Source organism: Patagioenas fasciata, chromosome 3 (genome assembly GCF_037038585.1).
Source record: "Patagioenas fasciata isolate bPatFas1 chromosome 3, bPatFas1.hap1, whole genome shotgun sequence".
NCBI lineage: Eukaryota > Metazoa > Chordata > Aves > Columbiformes > Columbidae > Patagioenas > Patagioenas fasciata.
The window spans coordinates 117,865,466-117,887,346 of record NC_092522.1 but is presented as its reverse complement, the minus strand read 5'-3'; the positions used below and the strand labels follow the sequence as shown (position 1 = coordinate 117,887,346).

At 42.7% G+C, this 21,881-nt stretch overlaps 1 protein-coding gene across 1 annotated transcript; it reads left to right on the top strand.

Annotated features, from left to right (window-relative positions):
- The first annotated feature begins 9,921 nt into the window (after window positions 1-9,921).
- Window positions 9,922-20,313, top strand: LOC136100534 (WD repeat and coiled-coil-containing protein). The gene is made up of 5 exons (XM_065835738.2): window positions 9,922-10,043; window positions 10,703-10,808; window positions 13,732-15,613; window positions 17,828-17,945; window positions 19,685-20,313. Exons 2-5 carry the CDS (start codon window positions 10,786-10,788, stop codon window positions 19,954-19,956), a joined length of 2,295 nt encoding a protein of 764 aa, XP_065691810.2. The 5' UTR covers window positions 9,922-10,043; window positions 10,703-10,785; the 3' UTR covers window positions 19,957-20,313.
- The last annotated feature ends 1,568 nt before the right edge of the window (window positions 20,314-21,881 follow it).

The window sequence follows — 21,881 nt, the reverse complement described above, 5'->3', positions numbered from 1 at the left end:
TCATGCTTTACTCTTCTATAAAACAATATGAATGCTGAGAAGATCAGGAGTGAAAGGAGCTTATTTGAACGGCTATCAAAGTTTGGTTTGGTTTGGTTTGGTTTGGTTTGGTTTGGCTTGGCTTGGCTTGGCTTGGTTTGGTTTGGTTTGGTTTGGTTTGGTTTGGTTTGGTTTGGTTTGGTTTGGTGGAGATAAAAAGAGGCAAATAAACTTTTAGATGACCAAACAGTTTGTTTCAGGGAATAACTGGCTGTAAAATTAAGAAACTTCATTCTGTGATGCTCAGTGAACCTTTGGATTTGTTATACTTTGGTGACTCCTTTTTTCCCTTGCTGTATGATTCAAGGGTTATTGAATCTAAGTAGGAACTAATCTGCCTGAAGGTACTACCATCACCCAGCACAACTAGTCCGGTAACAAACGAGGACCCCAGTTTATCTTATTGGACACTTACAATTTTATAGGAAGGCTTAGAAAAAATATATATCAATTAAAATGGTATAATGTTAAAGAATAGTACTGCCCCCTCCCCATTTATGAACACACTATTACGCACATATATTTGTAAATAAATTTTTAAATCATATACATGCACTTAAAAATGGAAAACAACTGAATGAAGAAATATCTGTTTTCAGGTAATGATCTAGGGGTGCAGTGCAGAACTGCCTTATATAGTGTCTATCACAGGGCTGTAAAGTTAAAATTGAAAGTAATAAAAGCACTGGAAGAAGTGCTGAAGAGATTTATGCAAAGCAGAGGATACATTTTCAGCTTTGGTTTGGATGGAGAACAGATGGAGAATCAGCAAAGTAGAGAGATACAAGACGACTGTTCTATTAAGTACAAGCTGTACAGAAGATTTTTGCACAAACAGTGATAGAGGCATGTGGAAAGACAGAGAGAGTTTGTACTAAATGAGTTGAGTAGACAGTAGGCTGTGAAAAGGAGAAAAGCATAGATTGAGAAGCATTCACCACCCTCCAGAATTGCTATATTATAGGGCTAAAATCAATCAGTTTAGAAAAAGGAGAGTTGTTCAGATCACCTAAATTTCATGGAGGCACTAACCCTGTCTTTTAGGCTCCTTGTTTCACCAGCAGAAAGCACAGGCTCCTCTGGGAGAACAATGAGGCTACTGGTGCCAGGATCCTGTCCAGAGTCACCCAGTAGGGGAGTTTGTCTTCTGTAATTAAAACAGAGGAAAGCCAGGAAGACTAGGAGCTTAAATTAGAAGCCAAAGCAGAACGACTACACTCAGCGTGCCACATCAGTGAGGCTCAGAAGGCTAACTGGTGTACCAGCTCCAAAACATTTCCCCTGTAGGGAAAAGCAACATACCAGGAAGTCTAAGTTTCCACTTTAATTACTCCGCATCTTTATCCAGCACATTTCTATGCATCCTAGTATATTTTCAGGAGCTGGCATATCTTTACTTACAAGTACAATCTGCCTCAAAGTAAAGTTAATACTTATTTTTCACACAGCTTTGTTGCTAAGTGTGCAGCAGTCTGCTCCACTCACTGTGGTTTCTCGCATTGACCCCCTCCTTGGGAAATGCTAACAGCAGAAGTTCTATATGCCAGGTGGGCTTTTTCTTTTTGGATTCTGAAACCAATTTTGTGAGAGCAATAGTAATTTAAAAATTAAACGCAACAAAATCAAAGTCAGCTGAAATTCTGCTGGCCAATTTACAATGCTGACTTTGCACCATGAAATATTACTTTGATATTCTTCATAATAGCTAAAAAGTGAGAGATCATTGCACAAAGTGTATAAACACTGCATGACACTCAAGTAGTTCTCCTTTCCTTTCCTTTCCTTTCCTTTCCTTTCCTTTCCTTTCCTTTCCTTTCCTTTCCTTTCCTTTCCTTTCCTTTCCTTTCCTTTCCTTTCCTTTCCTCTCCTCTCCTCTCCTTTCCTTTCTCCTTTCCCTTCCCTTCCCTTCCCTTCCCTTCCCTTCCCTTCCCTTCCCTTCCCTTCCCTTCCCTTCCCTTCCCTTCCCTTCCCTTCCCTTCCCTTCCCTTCCCTTCCTTTCCCTTCCCTTCCCTTCCTTTCCCTTCCCTTCCCTTCCCTTTCCCTTTCCCTTTCCCTTATTTCCTCTCCTTCCAGAACAGTACTATCTATGTTCACATGAAAAATCTTAAGTATCGATCCTCTTTAATACCTTTTTCAAACACTGAAGTAGTATAAATAGTATAATGAAGTCTATCTTCCTTTCCCCTGATTCTCATTTTTATCTATGTTTTCCCAGCTTGGACAACACACATATTTTAAGCCATTTTTAGTTTTAGGCTTTCCTCTCTCAACAGTAAATCACAAGCCTTGGACCATTTTCCCCATCCAGCATGTAGCTGATCAGTTCTCTCTAACCCAAGACAGTGACAAGTATTCTTAAGTATCTCCTGACAGATGTTTATCTAACTTGTTCTTTTTTTAAAAAAAACCCAACATATAGTATCAGACTGCAATTACAAAACAGTCCTTTAGACCTGGACTCATCTGACCTAACTTTTAAGCATGTGAAGTCAGGCAAGGTAAATCCAAGGGTTATGCAATCTCACACATGAAAGTATGACTTTATTTTCCACTGTCTCCCACAACAGAAATCAACTTACGTATTATTGTTTTAGATGTTGATAGTAATTTTATAAGTTTATATATATGTTAATTAGTCAATATTATGGCTTCATTTTTCTAACAGAACTGAGGCAATTTCACAATCTTTGTGTTAAATGCAAACTCACTTTGCTGAGACCGGTACTTCCCTGCTGGTGCTATTATCTAATGGCCAAGTAGAGTGCTGCCATTATCTCCCACCTAATGATATTTGGGTTCTTCTCACACGAATTTCCAAAGTGCCCAGCGCAATTCAGCCTTCACTTGCAGGGAGCCAACGCTGCCCTTGAACTTTAGGCTTTCCTTTCTTCCACTATTATTTGACACAGACGTGTGAACAGCCAGGTGCGAGCAAACGTTGGGAAGCACGTGGTACCCGAGTTCAGCGCTGGCACAGAAAGACGTCCCGCGCAGGAGGTGACATTTGCAGCATTCCGCACACTTGCCAGTTCGAACCATTAGTACTTGACAACCTCTGTCCTTTGGCAGGGATCCACATCACTTGTCAGCAGGCACCACAAGACCTTCACAGACGCAGGAGTACACAGCCAGGAGAGCAGAACCTCTACACACCACAGCGTATGGCTGCAGACAAAAATGAACAAAAACTCCAGGCAAATGCAAACCATTAGTTCACATTAGAGGCAACACTCACTTCCTTCAAATCAAACATACTTAACACATTTCAGAAATACAAGAGGCAGTACAGAAAGACACAGTCCACAAACATTATTTTTAAAATGAGTACAAAATTCACAATAATGTATGAATTTCAGCAATAAAACCTCAAACTTTTGGCATGTAAAGAAAAGTTCCAGTGTCCTAATAGAAAGTTAGCTGTGAGACTGTCACGTCCTGCCCTCAGGTATGAGCTGGGGGGTGAAGCGACTCAGGTCACTTTTATGGCTAAAAACACCTACCCCAATTATTTTAAACTGGACTGGTTTCTCAGTTCAACCTACAGTTCAGCCGCACAGAAGGCATCCCGATTCTTCAGTCACACCAACGAATAACTAACATGCCCACTGCTATCATATCTCATACCTACATCAGTGAATTCTGTGTCTCTGTAATTATCAATTAATTTCTTTTGAACACTACAGTGCATTGTACAATAAAGCTAATCAGATTTCTTTACCTACCATAGATAGTATAACCAACAATTAACAAACAAGTCACAATTTGATTTGTAAGTATGATGCTGTTTCCATTGTTATCCTTCCCTCAAAAACTTAGTTCATCTAAAAATAAGTCAAATTAAGTCAAAATACTGACTCCACTGCAAATTACTGTCAAAATTTCCCTCGAACTTCAAACAAGTCATGATTTTGCACTCAGTTTGTAAATATTATTATGCTCCTGTAACTTGTATACAGCTGTCATCTCCATTTCCACGTCTACCTTTCATTAATAACATTTTAATTGGATAGCAATGATATTGTATTAACACAAAATGTAGCTACACTGATCTTCATCGAGACACTGCTATCTCAAAACAGTTGTACCTGTTAATAGCATAAAAGCAAACTGTGCATAATAAGCACGTGCCTGAAATGCAGGATTAACCTAAGAAGTAGAAAAGATCAAAGTAGCACTTTTGCAGATTAGTTACATAGAAGGAAAATAGAAAAACCAACAGTAGGAGACAGAAGTGCCTAGGACTGAATTGTTTACTGTCACAACAAAGGGTTCTCACAGCAAGATTTATAGAGAAGGAGGAGGAAAGGTGTCTATATATGGTGGCACAAGTAAAAGGGAACTCCAGGTACTTACTAGAAAGATTAAGATTTGAACAATCTCTCTCACACGATACTGTTAAATAGCTGTAAGGATGTGATTTGTACATTAGCTTGGTTCTGGACTAACCACAGGTACAAGGATGTGTAATTTAAAATAAGATTTGTTCTAAAGAGGTATGCTGTAAAAGACAACAAGAAATGTTTCTAAAATGTCCTTGGAAAGATTATTCCAAAGGAACACTGTCATATCAAAAATCCTTACTTACAACTTAATTATTTTACTCAGTTTTAAAATGGAAAGACTCTCATTTTTAATACATATATGTGATGTTATTTCTGTTCTGCATGTTATTTATAGTACACAACAAACTGTGTGACTAGGCAGGAGACTAATTTTTACATCCTAGCACCTCCAGAGCAGTGCAAGTACATTAGCTTGACACAGAGCATTATTAGTGCATTGGAAGGTCCATTTTCCTGTCCCAAAGCAAAGACTTTGACTATTCACAGTTTATGTCCTTTGTCTTGTTAAATACTTGGAACCCACTATGTCCATTACATCTCCCTTTAGTTTTCTCTAAACAACACCACCCCTCCAGTTCCTCTCATACACATCCAGCCTGGACCTCTTGTTTCTCTGCCCTATGCCAGCACTCAGTCTCCCTCTTCAACTGCAGCAGCATTAGCAGAATACAGTTGCAGGTCTGTTTCAAACATAGAAAAAGCACCGGTGGAGTTTTTCACACACAAAAATCAGGTTGTCACAGTGCGAAAAACCACAGGGGGTGACAAAATATCCCTGTATGAGTTTTCCACATAGCTTATGTCTTCTTCCCAGTGTAGATAACGATCAGCTGTTTGAAAACTAATTTAGACAACAGCCTTTGTCTCCTTATTATCTCCAAAAAACAGCAAAGTGTTGGAGCCGTGGAAACCCAATGTGCTAAGGCAGGTGGAGTGGTGGCTGCTTCAGGAGATGAGGCTGCAGAGAAGAGCATTAATTCCCACTCTGTCACTGTCCTAATCCCTGAAATTTTCATTGATCTGCTCCACTCCTCAAAGCCTGGAGCCACAAGGAAGCCCCTGCAAGACCTTGCGCTACAGAGCACAAAATTCAGAGTTGCCTCCACTGTGGAAATACTGTGACCCCTTCTGGCTTTACTCAGCCAAGTAGAACAAACAAGATCCTCCTCATGTGTCTCACACACAGCGATCCTGTTCACACATCCCACAACAACGTCTGCCTTCTTGTAACAGCATAATACTGACTCGGGTCCAGTTAATTTTCTGCAAACATGCTCATCTTTTATTATACTTATTACTAATCATCCCCCCAAATTAAGAAGAAATAGCTTTAATCTAATAACAAACCAGCAGATAAAACATCTGTGCCTCTTAACTATCGAACTTAGACTTTACCACGTCATATTTTAGGGGTCTGAATTACATGACTGTGCCTCATTAAGTTTTCCCATTGAGAGATGAGATGAACTTGCTCACTCAATAGTGTCCATAGCCTGCACTAAATACATATTTTTTTTAATTATGCTTATTAACAGGAAGTATCTTCACATTATTATTTTTCCCTTATAACATTATGTTCTTTGAATATTTACATAGTCAATAAACGCAAATAAAAAAACTACAGAGTGCATAAATAATAACTCTACAGCCTGTCTCTCCATCACTTCCATTTCACCTTCTTTCCCTGCCATTCTTTTCCTCTGACAGATATTCATAACTCTTCCCTCTCAGACTGCCCTGTATTTTTATTAATGTTGTGTTTCAAACTGATTTGAAGAGCAGACGCCCAGATGATACAACAAATCAAGTTATGAGAATGCAAATCTGTTCTCAGCGCAGGGACTGCGAACACATTTGTGAGGCTGCTCAGTGTTTAAGGATAATCCTGACGCAACGTAAGCACGTATTTTTAAAAGACAAAATGTGTCCTTTGTCACATAGCAAACAATTTCTATAATTTGCCCTTCTGCACCATTTAAAACCCTGAAGTTGTTTTTTTTTTTATATATATATCTATCATATATATCAGCAACAAACTGCTTGAAAAGTCGTGGGGGAGAGGGAAACAACAATTTTCATGCTGTTCTATGTCATGAAATAACCAGTCTGTGGTTACGCAAACAAGACAGATACACACTGTTGAGCATGGAAATCAACACCCAGGTGTAACAATAACTACCTACACACCATCCCGGTGCTCTGGTAGGCTCAGACAATTCCATTTCAATCAAAATATTATACAACTGACCACATTTTACAGATTTACAAATAGCTGCAAGTTTTGGTGATGCCTTCAGTTCATTTGTAGAACTCAACTAGCATTTATACATTAAGAGAATTTACAGGATGAAAATAGAAGTCTTTAAAAACATTTGCTTATATAATTATAGGCATAGGGAACAAAAATAAACATTTAATGTGAAAATATCTTCTGAGGCGTTCTTAAATTGTGGTCTCTCCACCTAATAAAACCATTTTTAAATGTTCGTTTCTGCATATTAATTTGGATTGTCAATTTAAGTTTATAGAAAGAGAGGAAAATGTGAAATCATTGCTGTTACACAAGACTCTTTGTGAGATTACAGGAATAAAATTCTACTCAGCGAACTGTTATTGGCTAGTAAAGCCCTCTGGTGGCTACCTCGGCCAGAAACACGAGGGGCAGAGCTCAGCAGCCGGCTCACAGGGGCCACAGGCAGCCTCATTGCCAAAATATGGCCCTAAAAGTTTACTTATTTATAGATGGCTTGACAGTGCTTTCCAACTGCATCACCATCAACCTAAACAAATCATGGGGCACATCATTAGTGCCTCAGAAGGCGCCTTTTTGGTCACTCGTGTTTGTTACCCATGAGTAGAACGAAGACTGAAAGCACAGGCTGCGGTTTACTCTCAGCGATGCACAGGGCCAAGCAGCCCGGGCACTTTCCATGCTGAAAACTGCGGTAAAACATCGCCAAGTGTTCATGCATATGCAGAGAAAAAGAAGCTGAACTGGCAAACAACCCTTACCAACCCACCAGGTGTGACACAGGCACAGGTAAGAGAGCAGAAATTGCTGGTGCTTTTCCATTCCTGTAACCGTGCTAAGTGTGCACTTCCCAGAGCTAAGACAACAAGAGCAAATAAAATGATCATCGTTGCCATCTCTCAAGCAGGGTTCACCTCTCTGAGAGGTGTAACACACTAAGGCCCTAACCCTGAGAGTATATTAACATATATTGTAAACATAAGAGTAGGTTTCTACAGGAAATTTTTCAATTTCCTTTGCAATTCTAGGCTAGTTCAGGATTGTTCTCTCTACAGTTGCATCCTGTCAGTTGTTAATGGCAAATAAAAACAGAGAAAACAAACCACTGTTTGCTCATTTCCTGATAAATCTTCATATACCTGAGAGTGTGTATTTGTGGAGCAACACAGAGAAGCTGGCATTCGGGTCCACTGCTTATCTTTCTAAACTAAAAATGTGACCTTAGAAATTGATTCACTATCTCAAATCTGTTTATATATTTATTTACTGCAGCTCCCAGCATCAAGTGCCTGACTCTCTTCCATTTCAAAAAAACAACAGTGCAAACAAATCCTTGTTCCCACCCCTGGCCATCCCTGTCTCTATCCCAGGGCCACTTCTCCTTCGTTGAAAAAGCTTCCAAATGAAGCTCGAAACTCACTTCATTCCATTTGAACGGCAGGAATTTCTCTTCCACAAATGTTTTCCAGTGTAATCACATAAGAGTTCTTACTCCTCACCATCTTCTCAAACACAGAAGCCTATCTTTCAGCATCTTGCAAGTGGCCTGCCAGGTGTAAAACATTCAACTGATGTTGGGCTTTTCTGGAGAGAGACAGCACATGGAATTTTAGCTTGTGATCCACAGATACATATGTATCCTCACAGCCATTGAATTTCATCTAAAATCCATATATTGATCTCAGAAATGTGTCTGTGACTGAGGCAAGATCTGCATTTAAATAATATGTCCCTAAAAGTCACCAAGTTTTAACTTGAAGATGCACGTAGAAGATTTGCTCTTTCTGTTTTTAGCTTGATCCAGTGGTCAATCAAACTCACAGTTGTGTCTTACTCTTTTGAACTCATGTTAAACTGGGTCTTCTTAAACATTTCTTCACTAATTTAAAAAACTCTTTAGAACTGATTTCTTCCTCTGTTAAGGCAGTCATGCAATATAGTCAAGACATCACCAAGTGTCCTTCTTTTGGTAAGTTTCAACTACTCACATATTTGACCTTGTGACCATTGCAGGCATTTTTTAACACTTTTCACAGCTCTTTAAAGCACCTTTTCCAGTGTTTCAACATCCTATCAAAAGTATTGGTTTAGAAAACGGTATAATCAGACTGCTCTGTAGTACTAAGTAGTGACAAAGTGACACAGTCTTGCAGTATAATTGACTTTTAAAAGGCCTCAGAGATTTTTAAGTTATGCCTGAGGTAACAAATCAGGACAAAAGAAATTGTATAGGAGGAGTTCTGTATCATATTTTTATTCTTTCTTCACTTAAATATTACCTCCTGAGGGGGAAAAAAAAAGAAAAAAAAAAAAAAGGCAGGCAAATATCTCATTTTGTATCTTTATATTGTTCAGAAGGATCCAAATAACTCTTGAAACTTGCAGGCTCTGTGTTCAGAGCTGTGTCATTCCTAACGGGTCGTAGGAGCCATCTCACTATAGGAAAGACATGGAGGTGCTGGAGAGAGTTCAGAGAAGGGCGATGAAGCTGGTGAGGGGTCTGGAGCACAAGTCTGATGAGGAGCAGCTGAGGGATCTGGGGCTGCTCAGCCTGGAGAAAAGGAGGCTGAGGGGAGACCTTATCACTGTCTACAACTGCCTGAAAGGAGGCTGGAGCATGGAGGGGGTTGGTCTCTTCTCCCAATAATAAGCAACAGGATGAGAGGAAATGGCCTCAAGTTGCACCAGGGGAGGTTTAGATCGGATATTAGGAAAAACTTCTTCACAGAAAGGGTTGTCAGGCACTGGAACAGGCTGCCCAGGACAGTGGTGGAGTCACCATCCCTGGAGGGGTTTAAAAGGCATTTAGATGAGGTTCTTAGGGACATGGTTTAATGCCAGAGTCAGGTTACTGTTGGACTCGACGATCCTGAGGGTCTCTTCCAACCAAAACGATTCTATGATTTGGTCCCCACTTAGGCGTCACCGAGAGCCACAAGCACGCAGCCACCGCAGGGGGCAGTGAGTCGACACTGTCCCTCGGCCCGTGGCTCCCCAGGAGAGATGGAGGGACCGGTCCCTGTCCCCGGTTCCTGTCACCGGTCCCGGTCACCGATCCCGGTCACCAGTCCGTCACCTTCCCCGTCACCCCCGCTGGGCGGCCTGAGGGGGGCGCTCGCGCCACCTGCGGGACTGGCGGGAGCGGGCGGAGCGCGCGCACGCAAGCAGACGTCACGGCCGCGCCCCATGGCCTCCTGGGAGCTGTAGTTCTGGCGTCCGCCCCTTGTAGGCGTCGCCTGCCGGGTCATAGAGCTCAGGCGCGGCCGGCTAGAGCGCCGCTGCTCGTCATCTCCGCCCACAGGCGGAGCGGGAGTGGGCAGGACTGGGAGGTGTGTGTCACAGCCTGCGCCGCGCTCCGCTGCATGGCAGCGGCGACCGCGCTGGCGGAGGAGGGCTGAGCCGACGGACAGGTGAGACTGCTGAGGCTGCTGGCACTGCTGGCCGTGGCAGGGAGGAGAAGGAGCGGGCAGGCCGCTGGGTGAGGTGGAGAATATCGGCGCGGGCGGGCCCGCGCAGCGAGCGGCGGGTCGCTGTGGAGGGCGGGAAGCGGCGCGGGCGGGCGGGTTTGGGCGCTGCCTTGCCGCCTACCCCGGCCGCCCGATGCCCCACCGGCTGCCCGGAGGGACTGGGGACAGGTACCGTGTTTCCCCGAGCATCTCGGCCGGAGCGGGTGTGAGGAGAGGCCGGGGCGCGGCGGAGGGGCTGCCTCCCCGGAGAGGCGGCGGCTCCTCTGGACACCCCGAGCGCCAGGATGAGGGGCAATGGGCACAGACCGAAACACAGGAGGTTCTGTCTAAGCATAAGGAGAAACTTCTTTCCTTTGGGGTGCCAGAGCCCTGGAACAGGCTGCCCAGAGAGGCTGTGGAGTCTCCTTCTCTGGAGACATTCAAACCCACCTGGACACATTCCTGTGTGATCTGCTCTGGTGAACCTGCTTTAGCAGGTGGGTTGGACTGGATGATCTCCAGAGGTCCCTTCTGACCCCAACTGTTCTGTGATTAATTGGTGATGGGCACAAGGTGTTTGAGTGCAGTGGTCAGTAGGTCACTTGCTGCTTTTGCTTTTCCAGGTCTGCTGGGGATAGAGGGAAACATCTCTTGTATCAGAGGGAACAGCCCGGGAGGCTCAGCATCTCAGCAGATCTTATGATGCATGTTATCGTCTCCCTTCCATAAGTAAGTGTTGCCCAACAGTGTACATGCAATTCAGAGAACTAATGAACGAATAACTAACATTTTAATTTTCCTACAAGTGGTGGTTGCTTAATGAGATTTAGGTTGGTTATACAGGAGGTAAGAGGAGAGCCAGGTAGATGGTGGAGAGGTTGATTGAAAGTATCTCGAGTGCTCTCTTACCATGAGGCAGGGGTACTTAAACTTACTTACTCCAGGGTACTTAAACTTACCCCTGACAGGCATTTACTTAATTGGCTCTTAGAGATTATGAAATTCACCGAGTGCCTTCTCCCCGCTTCCAAGGTAACCTGCTTCAATGCTTAGCTATCATTTATGGTTAGAATTTTTCCTTAATAGCTGACCTAAATCTCCTTTGTTGAAACTAAGCTGATTATTATCTTGCACTATCCACAGTAGACCTGGGGAACAGTGGATCAGTGTTCTCCTGTCAGCAGCCTGGTGAGTGTTTGCAAGTTTCCACTCAGAATCTTCAAACTGAGCAAGTGCGGTTCTTGCGCTTCTCCTGTTTCTCTGGTTGCCATGCTCTGTTAAGCATTTCCATTGTCCTTGCGCTGGTCAACTCAGAACTAGGTGCAGGACTCCAGCGGAGATACTGTTAGCCTGGAGGAAATGGGGTAATTATCTCCCTTTTGTATGGTGTTCTTCTTAAAAACATTCCAGAATGATAATGGCTAATTCTCCCCCTGTATGCAGCGCTGGTGAGACCGCACCTCGAATCCTGGGGTCAGTTTTGGGCCCCTCATGACAATAAAGATATTGAGGTGCTGGAGATGGTTCAGAGAAGGGCAGTGATGCTGGTGAGGGGTCTGGAGCACAAGTCTGATGAGGAGCAGCTGAGGGACCTGTGGCTGTTCAGCCTGGAGAAAAGGAGGCTGAGAGGAGACCTTATCACTGTCTGCAACTGCCTGAAAGGAGGTTGTAGCATGGAGAGGGTTGGTCTCTTCTCCTGAGTAACAAGTGATAGGATGAGAGGAAATGGCCTCAAGTTGCACCAGGGGAGGTTTAGATTGGATATTAGGAAAAATTTCTTCACAGAAAGGGTTGTGAGGCATTGGAACAGGCTGCCCAGGGCAGTGGTGGAGTCACCATCCCTGGAGGGATTTAAAAGACATGTAGATGAGGTTCTTGGGGACACGATTTAGATGTGGACTTGACAGTGTTAGGTTAACAGTTGGACTCGATGATCTTAACAGTCTTTTCCAAGCAAAAAGATTCTATGATTCTATTCTGTGATTCTGTTTGGCAACATTCTCACATACCCGTTGTAAGCCAGATCCCTTTTTTGCTCTACTGCTACCCAGGCAATTATTTCTGAACAGGTGTCCATGTGTTTGTTTTTTCTTCACTGAGTGTATTATTTTGCACTTGATATTAGCTTGAGAAGAAGTTAACTTGATCATGATAACATAACTCTTTCTATCTAGTTTTAGTCTCTGAAATCAAGTCTTCCAGTCTCCTTCTTCCGAGTTCGGGGTCATCCAGAAATAGTGAATTAAAATACCAAGTAGTGCCAGGCTCTGCACATTGTAATAAACTCTTCTGGTTTAACTTTCTCAAACATTTCCTTCTTGTTTTTCATGTATCCTACTAAAACTACAATTCATTCTGTGCCATGGCTTTGCAGCTGAGCCAAATCCTGTGTAGAATCTTCAGTGAGGAAACCATCAATTCTGTTGAACTGGCTTCTGTGCACAGAGATTGCTCACAGCTCAAAACCAAGAAGTGTGTGTAAAATCTTGACACCTTCTGAAGTTTTCTTGCCTTGCATATGGCTTCTGGATGGCCCAAACAGCTGGTTACAGACTACAGAGAATGGTGCTTACTGGCAGTTTCCCGTTCTCCCTCTTCAAGCTTTTATGCTCTGTGGAGAGAACTGAGAAGGTGTCAGGCAAATCGCGTAACCCATTTCTTAAAACTACTGGAATGAAAGTTTTCTGTGGTTTTATTTTGTCTCTGTAAACCAGTAATTTATACTTTGCAGAAGACTATGAAAAATGAATACTCTTAGTGCTACATCCAAACAATAAAAATATCCCCAGAATTACTGCAGATATTTTTTTAAAAGGACTTAAAAATGCGTGTATATTTTTATATGGATATTTAGGCACGTTTAAATACCATTCTGCAGGCATGGTTGGCTGCTACTACTTTCATCCGTCCTGCCCAACAAATAGTAGTGAGCTACAAGGTGAGTTGTGAACTCTGACAAAAATCGTTTGGGAAAAGAAAATAATTAATCACTGCTTTAGAGGATGTTGAAGGCTGTGAGTCATTGACATGCCATCATAGTATGGCTCCTGCCTCAGGTAGATGGGTTTGTCCCTTTCCTGTGTTCCGAGTTCTTCTGAATTCTTTTCTCAGTCATTTCCTCAGAAAAATCTGCTTGGATCCTAACTTTCATCAAAATTGGATTTGCTTTTTTAGAGAGCTTTCTGCAATAACCATATAAGTGCCTCATTCTCACCCACTTAATACAGGATCAGATTTATAGATAATACATTAATGCTTGGTTACACTTGTAAGGGATTACTCCATCTGATCACAAATGGTCCATGAACCTGAGAGAGGCAATATTTTGAAAATATGTCGTACTAATGTCATTCCAAAATATTCTGAGAAGCAGCAACCTGACAATTGGAATGGAAGGAGTGGTCTTGTGATGAAAATGCAGCAGACTAAGCGTATGTAAACAGCAAAGGTTGTTTCTTTTGAGATTGGATTTCACTGTAGAAACATTGTAAACAAAAAAATCTACAGTTGGGGATTAAGCACCAATGAACATTCACTATGTTACTGACTTCACTGGAAGGAAGAGTCCAGCATTGGCAGGGTCATAAGCTAAATAATTGTACAGATATTGTCCTCTAAAATATTTTTTTTCTTTTAATTCTAATTTGTTTAGATGTCTCACATTAAAAATCATGGAGCTAGGAAAGGCGAAGCTTCTGAGAACTGGCCTTAACGCCTTGTACCAAGCAATTCACCCTGTGCACGGTCTCGCCTGGACAGATGGGAAACAGGTGATCCTGACTTCTTTACAACTCCATAATGGAGAACCAAAATTTGGTGACTCAACCGTTATCGGTCAGTTTGAACATGTCCATGGACTCTACTGGGGCCCGTGTCCCCCTGACGCCCCAGCTCTGCTCGCTGTCCAACATAAAAAGCACATCACCGTTTGGCAGCTCTGCTTTAGTGTTACAGAAAGAAACAAGCTCTTAGTTTCTCAGATTTGCGACATCAGCGAGCCCTTCCCAGTGCTCCCCCAGGGCTGTGTGTGGCACCCGAAGAAGGAGATCCTGGCGGTGCTGACAACGCATGACGCCTCTGTCTTGCACTCTGTTCACCTCCACAACTCAAGAATTCAAGCCGACATCAAGGGCAGCGGCCTCATCCACTGCGCTTGTTGGACCAAGGAAGGCAATCGCTTAGTCGTGGGCGTAGGCAGTGCCCTTCATTCTTATATTTGGGATGATGCCCAGAAAACCCTGAATGCTTGTTCTTTTTGCCCCATCTTCGATGTGGGCGGCTACATCTGTGCTGTGGAAGCCACTCTGAATTTCCAAGTTGCTGTTACCACCGAGCTCCCGCTAGACAAGATCTGTGGCCTAAACGCTGGCGTTGCATTTGAAGTCCCAACGAGTGTTGAAACAGAGTCCTTCCCCTCGCAGTCCAGCTTGTGCGGTGAGGAGGAGCATTCCTTGGATGGGGGGAAAAAATCCCTGGACTCTGAGAAGCCTTTGTCTGTCGTTACGTCTCCTGTGGATCTAACTCACATTCTTTCCAGCAAGCAGGGTGCAGATTCCAGTCCTCTTCTCCACCTGAGGCCCAAGGACTACCTAACGGGAAGTGGCCAAGACTCTTCACACCTCATCCTGGTGACTTTTGAAAGAAAGGTGACTTCCACCAAAAAAGTGAGCATCCCAGGCATCCTGGTTCCTGATATAATGGCTTTTGACCCCAAAACTCAAACCGTATCAGTTGCCTCCAATACTTGTAACGTTATTTTAGTCTATTCACTGACTTCATCCAATTTACCCAATATTCAACAAATTCAGCTAGAGAAAAATGAGAAACCAAAGGGTCTGTGCTTCTTGACCAATAAATTGTTACTGATACTGGTTGGAAAACAAAAATTCACTGATCCTGCCTTTCTCCCTTCTTCAAGATCAGACAAATATATGATCCGATTGATGATTAAGGAACTAGTATTGGAAGTGAGTCCTTCAACATCTTCATCCGTTAGTGGCAGCTCCAGTTTGAACCTTTCAAACATATCTCATGATCTCTCTCCAGATGTTCACACCCTTAGCCGTGGACTCTTGATACCGGATCGTGCTGCCATTCAGTCCCCAACCAGCAGAAGGAAACTCATTGAGGAAATTAAGAGTCCTGCATACGAGCAAAGTTTGTCATTGAACATAAATGATTTCAAAGATAAGAGGATTTCCATGAATTTTCCTCCATCAGTTGAATCTCTCAATGCTGAACCGGTTAATCGGACTGCGGCACTGTCTGCTGCATCACTGACCTTTTCTAACAAGCCAACATCTCCAAAAAGGCAGGCAGATGCAGCTTCCAAAATACCAAATTCTTACAAGAATAACCTGTTAAGTGAAAAGGAGGCAAGCTACTTTTCAAAAAATGTAGAAAAACTGTCTGGTAACTTCACAGAATTACAGCGTCATCTCTGTGAATTAACTGAGCTGCTAAAGTCTGGGAAGAGAAGTTTTCCAGTGTACCCATCTTCTCAGGAACCCGCTTTTATTAACGTCACCTGCCAGGTAATTTTAATATTGGAAGCCTTAATGATAAAATCTGTTTATGGATGTGTGTTCTTTGTATGGATTTGAAACACAAACTCATTATGTGTAGGAAGGATGACATCCTGTGAGTGTTTAGTACATGCAAATTTAGTACACGTGGATCTCACTGGATGCAGGCAAATCTGATAGGAGTCTTATTTAGATTTATTTAGGCTTTTACATAAGCCTGGCTTGGTTTTGTAGTCCTTCTACCCTGTCCTTGCTGCAGTTGCATCTGAGTCCCTATTTACAGTTACTTTAGAACTACGTATTTGTATGATATTTTTCTCTGATAGAATGAGGGGAAATATTTCAGATTTTTTTTTAAACTAAACTTAAACTAATGTATCTCACGACTAAAATTATTGCCATTTCGGGTGGATGTAGTAGTGGCGCTTTCATTCCTGCTCAGCTGCGTATACCAGTGGTAAAAACAGAACATTTCTGGGGAAAAAAAAAAGCCATTATCACATAATCATAAAATCATAGAACAGTTTGGGTTGGAAGGGATCTTCAAAGCTCACCCAGTCCAACCCCTGCCATGAGCAGGGACATCTTCACCCAGATCAGGTTGCTCAGAGCCCTGTCCAGCCTGGCCTGGGATGTCTCCAGGGATGGGGCATCCACCACCTCTCTGGGCAACCTGGGCCAGTGTTTCACCACCCGCAGTGTAACAAATTTCTTTCTCATGTCTGGCCTGAATCTCCCCTTCTTCAGTTTAAAACCATCACCCCTTGTTCTGTTGTAACAGGCCCTGATAAAATGTCTGTCCTCACTTTTCTTACAGGCCCCTTTTAATTACAGAAAGGCCACAATAAGGTCTCCCCAGAGCCTTCTCCAGGCTGAACAACCCCAGCGCACTCAGCCTGTCCTCCCAGCAGAGCTGTGCCAGCCTCGGATCATTTCTGTGGCTCCTCTGGCCCCTCTCCAACAGGTCCATGTGTGTCCTGTGCTGAGGGCTCCAGAGCTGGACACAGAACTGCAGGTGGGGTCTCACCAGAGTGGAGCAGGGGGGCAGAATCACCTCCCTCCACCTGCTGGACACGCTGCTGGTGATGCAGCCCAGGATACAACTGACCTTCTGGGCTGCAAGCGTCCATTGCCGGCTCATGTCCAATCTTTCATCCACCAGCACCCCCAAGTCCTTCTCGGCAGGGCTGCTCTCAATCCCTTCATCCTCAGCCTGTACTGGTACTGGGGGTTGTCCTGACCCAGGTGCAAGACCTTGCACTTGGCCTGGTCAATAGGATTAGATGCCATCCTGTTCCTGTTTTCCCTAGGCAACTTGTGAAGCTTTCTGTTTAGAAGTTTAGACAAGAGAAAATTTCTGTGTCTGGGAATTGGTATCAATCTCCTGTCCTCCTGTGAGGAGAACTAAAATAAAACAGACTGAAACAAAAAAAGGAAAAATGCTTTGGCTCTGAAACTGGGGTGCTGCCAATTAGTATTGACAGCGCCATCTGAGAAGGACAGAGACCCTTAGGGACACAATAGATAATTCTGTGAATATAGCTTAAAAATGGATTTTCAATCGAATGTCATGTGAAAGGTACTTTCCTTGGCTGAAAGCAGGTACTTCCAAATCTCATGCTAGAAGGTTTAAGGTACCTGTTCATCCAAACATGGTACAAATCTGATGGGTCTCTTCTAGAAGTTACGTTAATAAACCTTAGTCAGTATTCAGTCATTTCAATTGCTGTTTTCCTTTCAATAAGCTCCTGTTTTCAACTTATTCTCAACTTGTGTAGGACAAGGTCCTGGCTCATATTCCCTCACTTTTTTCACTGTTTTCTGTTGTAGACATTTAATAATTGTACTAAATCTAATTTTTCTAGCTCTCTTAATGATATATGGTGGCATTTCTGTGAAAAGTTAGTTTTCCTCAGCAAGTCTGGCATCTTGTTTAACTGAGGTGTTCGTTTAGAAGCCTAATTAAATTTGAGGTAGCAGCAGCTTGTGATTCCCACTCCTGTCCTCATGACGTGCTGAATTCACAGATCACTCACTGTCTCCTTGAGCGCCAAGACTTTAAAGCATAAACCTTGCAAATGGGTCTGAATGAAAGTAGCGTTTGACTTTCTGTAAATGACGTGGTTGAAGACGTGTCCGTGATCCAGTTTTGATTAATGCCATTTTGACATCTCTGCTTAAATACACATCACAGTGTCTAACGATTCTTTCTTGAATTTCCAGAAGCAGCTTTCCAGAAGTGATTCAGACGAAAGACGAGCTGTTATTCTTTGTGGTGGTAAACTCCGCCTGGATATTGTCCAGCAGATATTCAATCTCTCTCTTGTAGAAATGCAACATGGTATGTTCTAATCATGCAGTTACACAAACACTTTAAACACATGCGACATTCTCAGTGAGCAGCAGCAACGTGCATAAGCCCATCTGGACAAAAAAAACAAGGACTAAATAATTAAAGTCGATTAATAAAAGTTTGCTCACATGTTTTATAACGTGAAGATTCTTCTCTGGGCTTCTACTGAGAAGAATCTTTACGTTATTTTAAAAAAATAGCAAATTTTCATGTATTGATAGCCCCTTACCAAGTAGCTGGTTTTACAGGGAAATTGCAGTTTTGATTTGTTTTCAGCAATTCCAAATCCAGAAGTCTGAGCAAATGAGCAGGTTAGAGTTGGCTGGTGGGTTTAGAATACAGGTTTCTATATTTTAATCTGTAGTTCCAGCACCTGGTCTCCTTTAAGAGATCCTATAGTTTTTTATAAAGTAGCTCAATAATACACTTAGTAATCCAATACCCAGATATAACTGTAGGCAGGTAATTCACTGACAATTCCATCTCTTACCACTTTCTTACGTTATTTAGTAGTTTTCCTATTGCAGGGTCAGTCACCTGCATCGAAACACGGTAACTATTGAAACAAAGTTGTGGCACAACCCAGAAATGTGTGATAACACCCAGTGAGAAAAGAGCTGCAGTTTTGTAAATAACTGATCTTGGAAGTTTTCAGGCTGGAATTTTGAGCTGTAAGACTTAAACAACCTCTCTTTCTGGGAAAAATAAAATATGTCTGCATTACCTGTGGGTTTTTTGACTTATTTTCTAGCTTAGAAATTATAAGCTGGACAGAACTGGTTATCCCGAAATGCGTTGTCATTATGCCTGTGACTTGCCTTACTAGATACATTTTAAAAGCAGACTGTTACAATAGGTTTATTTACTAATTTTACAAATATTACAAGATAAATCGGCAAAGTAGGAATGGTATTTTCAAATTCCTGAATTGTATTGATTTTACAGTTTGGCTGAAATGAGATATTAAGCCAAAAGATTAAAGGGTTTCAAGCTTTAAGCTACAATCTTCTCATGACTTTACATGTGACATGAAGTTACATAATGTAACTGTACGAACAGCTGGAAATGTTTCTCTGAATTCCCTCATCCCCCACGAGCTCTGTTTTGGTTCTTCATCAACCTAACGGATACAAATATGAAAATTTTCTGGTTTCTATTAATTACTAGAAGGCAGTATTTTGGATTCAATAAATGATTTCAAATTGTAAAGATGATGCTAACGATGATGGGAAGTCAAATAGCAAACAGACCATGGAAATGGGCCTTACCGTATAGTACAGCATTTCTTCTTCGTATTTATTGAAATGAATTATATTGAAATTAAATAAAGCGGCAGTTTATAGATTTCTGCGTTAATTTGTAATTTGATAAATGTCTACTTCATACAGTATCTGCACAAGTTGAGCACTGGGAAATAGCTTATGAATAGCTTATTAAAAACAAGTCTGGGTGTTTATGAATTCTGCTCAGAATTTAATCCTTCCTTATTTAAAGTGTGTATTTATTGTAGTCTCATGTCCTAGTGGCAAAATTGGTCAGAAAGCTGTTTCACGTCATCAACTCCTTTATTTTTGAGATTATACTTGTATCTCCCCATACATTTTTTCCCTAGAAAAACTGACCATACAGAAGCATTTAACTTTTAATTTGAGAAGAAACGTGTTTCATGCCTTAAACACACCTGATTACAAGAAAACTTACAAACAGATGTTCCCACGTCTTCACAGGGTCCTCTTGGATTGTCCTGACAGCTGACAGCGAGGGATTTGTCCCGTTAACGTTTACATCCGCGCAGGAGATCGTGGTGCGAGATGCCAGTTCGAAAGGCTACGGCGCCCGTTCCTCCAAAACTTTGGACATCCTCAGTTCCACGGAAGGGTGCAGACCCGCTGCTTCCGAAAGTCTGGATATCACGAGTTCTTTGGAAGTCCTCAGAGACTGCTCCCCCAAGGCTTTAGACAGCAGCGCTCCTTCGGAACAGCCCGGCAGCCAAATGTAACTTTTGATGGTGGTTTTGTAAAGCCTGTCGTATGATGGGAGACTTTAAATTTACTGCATGGGACTGTGAATTCCAAACAACTGTCTGTCTCAAATTTCTGTTGGATTTCCACTTTTTTTTTTTTTCATATCACTGTAAATTATTTATTTGATCCTTGGAAATATTGACATTTTTTGGTTTTATACTGAGCACTGTTTTTTAAATATGCCTGTTGCAGTATAGACCAGGTCTTTGTATCAGTGGTTGAAAATACACATTCTTACAAGCTCCTGAGCTAAAGTTTTCATCTTGGTATTTAATATATTGGTGGTTTTAGATGATAGAAAACTTGAATAATAAAGAAATCCTTGAAAATGCTGCGTTTTTCTCAGTTTCCCCATTTCTGTAAAATCCGCATCCAACCTGTTTCCACCCAGTCATTGATGTCAGTCCGAGAGCCCTTAGGAGGGGATTGCAGGGTGGTTTTAGGGAGCTTGTTTGTTTTATGGCTCTTCTTTCCCCCGAGCAGGTCACTTAGGGAATTCTGGCATTTCCAGTTCCCTCGACCTGGCCAGCTCAGTGCTGTTGAGGCTTTGCCAGGAGCCTGGAGGTGATGGTGGTTTCACATTCATCCCAGACTGCGGTCAGCAGGTTCATCTGCACCAGGACTCACAATCTCCTGCGGCCAGTGCCAGAATTGTTGAAGCTGCTGGATGTGGTGAATGTGCAGATTCCTGATGACTCTGAAGGTGGCCAAAGGCTGAGTTTGAGTTGGAAATGCAGGAGAAATGATTCCTCATGGGCTGCAGCTCCTATGGACAGAAACTTCTCAGACAGCGTAGATGTGGTTCTGTAATCATGATGAGAAGCTGGTGGCCTGAATTGGTCTTAGACAGAGGAAAACAGCCTCTGGGTAAACAGAGAGGAAAGTCTGTGATGGAGGATAGCATGGTGTGAAGGAAATCCTGTTAATCCCTTGCTGAATGTAGATGATTCTGGGTATATGACCAAAGATGAGCTGGCAGAAGGTGGGTGCGGGATCTCCAGGTGTACTCCGTGGAGTCATCTTGGTTGGAATAGACCCTTAAGACCATTGAGTCAGACTATAAGCCAACCCTGGCACTAAACCATGTCCCAAAGAGCCTCATCTATGTGTCTTTTAAACCCCTCCAGGGATGGTGACTCCACCACTGCCCTGGGCAGCCTGTTCCAATGCCTCACAACCCTTTCCATGAAGAAATTTTTCCCAATATCCAATCTAAACCTTCCCTGGCGCAACTTGAGGCCATTTCCTCTCATCCTATCACTTGCTACCTGGGAGAAGAGACCAACCCCCTCCATGCTACAACCATCAGGTGAAGCTGAGCGAGTGCCCATCAGTTCCACAGGCCCTGAGCAATCTTTCCTCAGCAGCAGCGCAGCAAAAATGAGAGCAGAATGGTGATGAGCGTAGCTGAAATTCATGGTCTTGTCTACCATCATCTAGAAAAAGAAATGCATCAGGAAATAAGATTTATTTCTGCTTCTGTGCTTCAAGAGCAAACATTGGCCTTCCTCTACCCTCCAGCAGCACTGCTGCTCTCCAGTTCAGGTTGGAGACCACTGCTCTGTAAATGTCTCTGAAATTACACTGAAGAGCCACCTTTTCTGCAGAGCACCGCAGCTCTAGGACCATCCTCCCTCCGTTGTTTGTTCAGCTCTTACTTCAGAGACTGTAAATTCTCATGTGCAACATCACACCAAGTCTCCTCCTCTGCCCTGGGTACAGAGACGTGCTGCTGCTTTGTCTTTCGAATGGTGCCTCCCAGTGAGTTACCATCTGTTTTTTGCAGCTTAATGAATGTCTATAATATTTCCACATTTTGGTAACCATAATACTCAGCACTCTTGCTTGGTATCCAAGCCATGGTCTTGCAGAGAATTAAGGTGAAAAAAAAAAGCATTCA